The 6398-nt window shown below is 36.8% G+C and overlaps 1 protein-coding gene across 1 annotated transcript; it reads right to left on the bottom strand.

Moving 5' to 3' along the window:
- Positions 1 to 2967: 2967 nt before the first annotated feature.
- LOC130504080 (zinc finger BED domain-containing protein RICESLEEPER 2-like) lies at positions 2968 to 6328 on the bottom strand. Its single transcript, XM_056998661.1, has 6 exons — positions 5931 to 6328; positions 4911 to 5405; positions 4680 to 4830; positions 3282 to 4597; positions 3080 to 3173; positions 2968 to 2996 (listed from the first exon to the last, which is right to left on the bottom strand). Exons 2-6 carry the CDS (start codon positions 5403 to 5405, stop codon positions 2968 to 2970), a joined length of 2085 nt encoding a protein of 694 aa, XP_056854641.1. The 5' UTR covers positions 5931 to 6328.
- Positions 6329 to 6398: the final 70 nt, after the last annotated feature.

Genomic DNA, 6398 nt, shown 5'->3' with positions numbered 1-6398 from the left:
ACAAGACAACCCGCAACGGGTAGTAAAAGCGAGCGTTGGATTTTAAGACATGTGGTTATCATTTTATTACGAGAATGCCCCCCTGACTATGCTAGCTAAATATCTCTACGCTCCAGGAGTAGATAGTACGCGAGTGTTTACAAACTTACGCATGTATCATATTGTAGACTGGAGTATAATTTATTTGTTTTTTCGTAACACTAATTTTTATTTGAATTTTAACAGCTGGCTTCCATTAAATCGTTAATTGTACGCCGTTCCTAATCAAAATCGATTAATTAATGTATAAGCATATAATGTTTGGTGCTCCGACCTATATTATTGGACAATAATACCCAGTATAGTTTTTTCTTAGGGATCTTAAACGAATAGAGCTTTTTAAAAAAATAGTTTCTTGACTTATCTCGAGAAAAGATAGCCCATTTCCCTAGAATGAAGATGTCATATCCCATTGTAATGGGCCGTTTCTATGCAATAATATAAACCGCTGAACAAATATTTATGGGTGTCAACGAAAGTACTGGGCCTAACCCAAACCCATTTTCACGTAAATCGATATGCAAGCTTGAAGTTTGAATGAAGAAGGGAAATAAAGTTTGGTGGATTGCTTTTGGGTCAGAGTTTAAGTTTGTGTGTGGCTCTATGCAGGAGGGGTGGGCAAAAAATCCAAACCGAACCGAACCGAACCAACCAAACCGAAGTTAAACCGAACCAAACCAAACCGTGATCTTTATGTAACCCAATTGGTTCATGTTTTATTCAACCCAAACGGTTTGGTTTGGTTTGGGTTTAAACCGAACCAAACCGATAATCCAATATATATATATATAATAAATATATATATATATGTATTAACATATTGTAAATTTTAGTTAAAGTTTCGTTTTTCATTTTTTCATAACTTTCATATCTTTAAAAGAAAATTATAAATACGATTCAAATAATACTATTATATATAAAATCATTCACTCTATCGTTTATGAATTGATTATTTTTTTAATAAAAGTATAAAACTGATGCCTTCATATTTTATAACCAACCCAAACTACACCGAACCAAACTAGACCATAATAATGTAAACCAAACTAAATCTAAACCAAACCGAACTGAACCGAACCGAATAAACCCAAACCGAACCCAAACCAAAGCTACTTTGGTTTTAATTGGTTTGAATTTTATAAAACCCAAATTACCCAAACCAAACCGAACCCAAACCGAACCCAAACCGAACCCGAAACTAAACCGAAATGCCCACCCCTACTATGCAGTGTCAAGGATTCAACAAATAGTCATTGGCAACATTGCACTTATAGATATCCGGTTTAGAATTGATTCTGATTCAGCTAAGCCAGAAATTCGTATCCAAACCGGTCGGTCCTAGTTGATGTATCTGAAATGACATCCTTTACGCTCTCTTTCTCCTTTTTATTTGGTTATAATAATTTGATGGCTACGATGTTTTCTCTGGTTCGTTATAGAAAAACAATACATCGCTGTTCTAGTATTCAATTGTTTCAACCGCGTTTTTTTTCCTTTGGTGAAGGTTCACTCGTCTCTCACTCATCTCTTCTCTTACTTGACTGTAATGTTAAATTCTAACTCTGATCACTTTCTAACAAACTGTATAATTTGGAAAAATCATAGCTTTGTATCTGTTTCATGCCTTTTAATAGAAAGTCTTTTGTCAAAAAAAGACATATATATCGTCATATCCTAAAACAAGCAATTAAACTCGCATTTGGTTAGACAGGAGCGGTCAAATATCATCAGCCATGTGAACTGGTCCAGCCTTGAATTCCAACACTCGAAGTCTCGAAAATCATCGAGTTATTCATTTCTTCACTTGAAGGATTTGATCCAAGAGATGAGCAATTGCTGCAAACATGTCTATTAATACATATTTATCCTAATTAAACAATTGAACAAGAAAATTCAAAATTTAATCATTAAACATTTTTTGTTAAAAAAGTTAAAAGAGCTTCTTTTGAAAATAAACTTCTTCTAGATAAAAATGCAAGTGTTGTTCAGAAAAAAAGATAAATGATATGTTAAATTGTTGTATGATTTTGAATTTTTGGAGACATAAAAGAAGGGCGCCCATAGAATTCAACAGTATAGTTGAATAATGCGAAATTAATGATAGCTGCCAGAGAATTGGAGCAATCCCCGAGGAACATACTTCAGCAAAAGAATCACCTTATCTATTTATGACTTATTTGCATCCTTTTTTTGGCAATAGGAAGCAACTATTTGCATTTTGTTGGGCTTCGGCCTGTTTTAATATATCCTACTTTGATGGAAAAAAAAAAAGGAAGCAACTATTTGCATCCTTCCTTCTGAAAGATTATAAATTTGCTCGATCTTTTAACATATCAACTAGGTGTGGGCAACCGGGTGACCATTCGGGTTCGAGTAGATACTAATCGGGTTTTGGGTTTTCGGATTCTTAAAAATCAGCCCCAATCGGATATTATAAAAGTTCGGACCGGTCTCGGTTCGGATCCTCTCGGGTTCGGTTCGGATTTAGTAACAAATCATAAACCCGGTTGAACCCATTTAATTTTCGGGTTCGGATCTAAACTGGATATCGGTTATCCATATTCCTTTATTTTACCCGAACTAACTGTTTTGTGACTTCGTTCGACGAAGGAACGTTTCAAATGAAAAACAAAAGTACACAGAGAAAACTAACTTTATGGTTATGTCATACAAAACGTGAACAAAGAAATAACAAGTATAAAAATATTGTGCAATAGTGAAAAGCAAATACTCCAAACGTGAGAGCTTTTATTAAACTTCAAAATAAAATGAACTTGTTCATAACAAACCAAGCAGAACACACTTCAACTGAAAACGAACTAAAGCTCAAAGAGAACACCAAAACCAAAATAAAAATACGAACTAAAGCTCAAAGCGAACACCAAAACCAAAATAAAAATAAAAGACTTCAAACTTCAGCAACAGTCTTCAATCTTCAATTCTTACGCTCTCAAACTCTGAGAAGACACAAAATACAATACATAAGTGCATAAACAAACGAACCAAATGTCAAAACAACTAAGATAAATAGAAAACATACCTTTCTCAAGCTTGTCTAGCATTTCAACTTCAGCTAGAATCTGTTCATTAGTTTGGACTTTTTCAGCAAACTTGATATCAGCTTTCATCCATTGCTCATTACACATCAGCACTTATATCATGTAATGAGTGAGACAGCTTCTATAGGGTTCTAAAATTCTCCCACTTGTGCTAAAAGCACTTTCAGAAGCCACAGAAGAAACCTGCATCGCAAGTAGATCCCTTGCCATCTCTGCCAAGACTGGGAATTTGATTCTGTGCACCTTCCACCAACCGAGAATATCAAACTCAAATCCCATCATAAGCTTCTGGTTCTCAACAGGTTCCTTCAAGTACATTTCCAGCTCATCTCTTGCCTCATTTTCTGTTTCAGCCACAAGTTCCTTGTACACAGAATCCATTCTCTCATAACCAAAATCTTCAACGACCAACTTCAATCTCTCCATTTGCTCTTGAGCCTCCTGAACACTCGCAGATGGTGCTTGCTTTGTCTGAGAGGATTGAGTACTTGCAACTCTGAAACGACCAGAGTACTCCTGGAACATGCTTGTAAGGAGATCAAGAACAGACGCACTCATCTCTTTGGACTCGATACTATCCTTCCCATACAATTTCTCAAAGCATAAGTTGGCGAAACCCATCTTCTTCCTTGGATCGATTATTGATGCAATGATCAACATCCTATTCACATTCTTCATGCCATCCCAATACTTCAGAAATTTGTGCAACATATCCTCAGCTTTCAGCTTCAAATCTGGGTCCAAGTTGTTAGCCAGTGCTGTGAGATTCCTCTCAATTGTCACTATCTCCCCATAGCATTTGTAGGAGTTGACTTTTGAGGAAGCAGAGACAACCAAGGTGCTGTTGTAGAATATGATTAGAAACCTCTTAAGCTTCTCCACAGCATTCCAATCAATAACATCAGGCGGTCCTTGCCTCTTAACCCCATTTTCTACTTCTAAAAAGTAGTCATTATACAACCTATCCTCTGCTTCCATCTTATCAAAAGCAACTCTAAACTGTAAAGCTCTAGACAGCATGAGAAATGTTGAATTCCACCTAGTCTTAACATCTAGAGGCAGGCTACCTCGTGTCATCTTCCCGCTAGTAACCTTCTGCTCAAATGCGTTCAACCTATGGGGGGAAGAACGGACGTACTGAACTGCATTCCGGATGGCCAAAACATTTTCTCCTAAATCACCTAAACCCTCCTTAGCTATCAAATTGATAATGTGGGCACAACACCTCATATGCAGATAGTTACCATCTAAAACCAGAGCATCAGGCGACACTTCACTGAACTGCCTATGGAATCTCCTAATAGCTGAGGTATTAGCAGTAGCATTGTCTACCGTAATAGAAAACAATTTCTGAATTCCCCAGTCAGCTAAGCATTCGAGAAGAACAGTAGAAATTGTCTGACCTTTATGATCCATGACAAATTTGAATCCAAGAATGATTTTCTTCAACTGCCATGTTGGGTCAACAAAATGTGCAGTTACAACCATGTAACTTGCACCTGCCATCAAAACAACAACATCTAGTTAGAATGACAAACAAATGTTTTCGTTTTTCAGTTTCCAGAAATAAAAAACCCTTACCTGTCACCTGAGAAACCCAAATGTCAGTGGTGAGTGAAACTCTTTGCTGGTTAGTGTACAACCACCTCTTCAACGCCTCCTTCTTCTTCACAAACATCTCCACAATATCTCTAGTAGCAGTTCTTCTTGAGTGGGGCTTGTAAAGGTTAACCTTTATGGAAATGCAAAACAAATATCACTAGTTTCAGAAATATACAAAAACATTAACAATGCAAATATACAACGCTATACCTTGTTGCAGAAGTATTTCCAGCCTGTACTTTCTATGAAAGAAAGAGGCAACTCAGCTAACACCAATAACTCATTTGAGGCTTCTCTGAAAACCGTCTCAGACACCTTTGATGATTTCACACTGCCTTCATTATCGATCCTAGCTTGATTCTTCCCTTGGCTGATCACGTGAGCTTGGTACTCTCTGCAGATTTGCAGGTGCTTCTGGAGATTGGAAGTTCCTGACTTTGTCTGGCATGAGAAAAGCTTTTGGCAGTAGTGACAAATGCACTTGTCACGGCTCTCCTTTGTTCTGGTGTAGTGTTTCCACACACCTGACCTCGGCACAATAACTTTTGGCATCTTATTTGCCCGAGAACTCTCTCCACACGGTGTGTCAGCTTCCTTCCTCTTCCCACGGCTATCAATGGTTTCACAGTCTACATGTTCAACTTCAACTTCATGTTCTTTGTCAGCACCATTGTTTTGTGGGTTTTTAGAGGACGATGAATCCATCTGCAAGCAATAAAGAAAAATCAATACTCAGGACATGAAGCACTGACACAATACGCCAATACAAGCGACTTGTATTATTATTCTAAATTCTAATAAAACCAAAAATATAATTGCCAAACATTTTCAAAGTAACAAACGGTAAACTACCAAGCTTCTGAAACAAAACAAGCATACAAAAACAAGTTGACAATTATCAGAACAGAACAAACATAAGACAACCTTTAATCTAAAACAAGTTGACAACAAATGATTTAGTATACAACACGTAAAGAAACAAATCAGTTATTGACAATACCAAAGTTCACAATCATCGAAAAGAACAAACATAAGAAATTCTTTTATTGACTAATACATAAACACAAGTAGGACAGTTTAAGAAACAAGACACGAACTTAAGAAACAAGACACGAACGCATATAAAAAAAAGTCTTGAAATGCAAAGAAACTTTTTTTTTGGTCGCTAAATGAACCCGAAAAAACACAACTTAATACTAACTAATCAAGTACAAAGAAGAAGAAGACTACCTCTGAATGTGCTATTGACGTCTTTGAGGAAGGAAATTAAGACTTTTTGATGGGTTACTCTCTCCATCTCAAACGCTTATATAAGTGAAGATAATCTAGGGTTTAGAACTTGCAAAAGAGTAGATTCGGAGAGGATAAGAGTTAGGAAATGATTCTGGATGTTGAGATTTAGATCTATCTAGAGAGAAAGTTGAGATTTTCTGGATATTCTACAAATCTAATCGTGAATCGAAAGAGGGAAAATGGTAAAGTTAGTCTTAGGGTTATTACATCGGATATACTGAAAACCCGAATGGATCCTGGTATTTAACCCGAACCGGTCCATACCCCATTATACCAAATAATCAGCCCCAATCGGTTTTTAGACAAGATCCGAACCCGATCCGACCCGGTTTTATCGGTGCGGGTTCGGTACGGGTTATCGGGTATGGATTATTTGCCCTGGCCTAATATCAACGATTCTTTTTT

The sequence above is a fragment of the Raphanus sativus genome, unplaced genomic scaffold (genome assembly GCF_000801105.2).
Source record: "Raphanus sativus cultivar WK10039 unplaced genomic scaffold, ASM80110v3 Scaffold1347, whole genome shotgun sequence".
NCBI classification, from domain to species: domain Eukaryota; kingdom Viridiplantae; phylum Streptophyta; class Magnoliopsida; order Brassicales; family Brassicaceae; genus Raphanus; species Raphanus sativus.
The sequence above is the reverse complement of the archived record's forward strand: the minus strand, read 5'-3'. Positions and strand labels throughout refer to the sequence as shown.

Excerpts from the sequence above, each read along its gene's own strand:
- LOC130504080 (XM_056998661.1), bottom strand. The coding sequence starts at position 5,405 with ATGGATTCATCGTCCTCTAAAAACCCACAAAACAATGGTGCTGACAAA. Across the intron at positions 4,831-4,910 it reads GGAAATACTTCTGCAACAAG|GTTAACCTTTACAAGCCCCA; the intron begins GTATAGCGTTGT and ends ATTTCCATAAAG. Across the intron at positions 3,174-3,281 it reads GGGATCTACTTGCGATGCAG|CAATGGATGAAAGCTGATAT; the intron begins GTTTCTTCTGTG and ends ATGTGTAATGAG.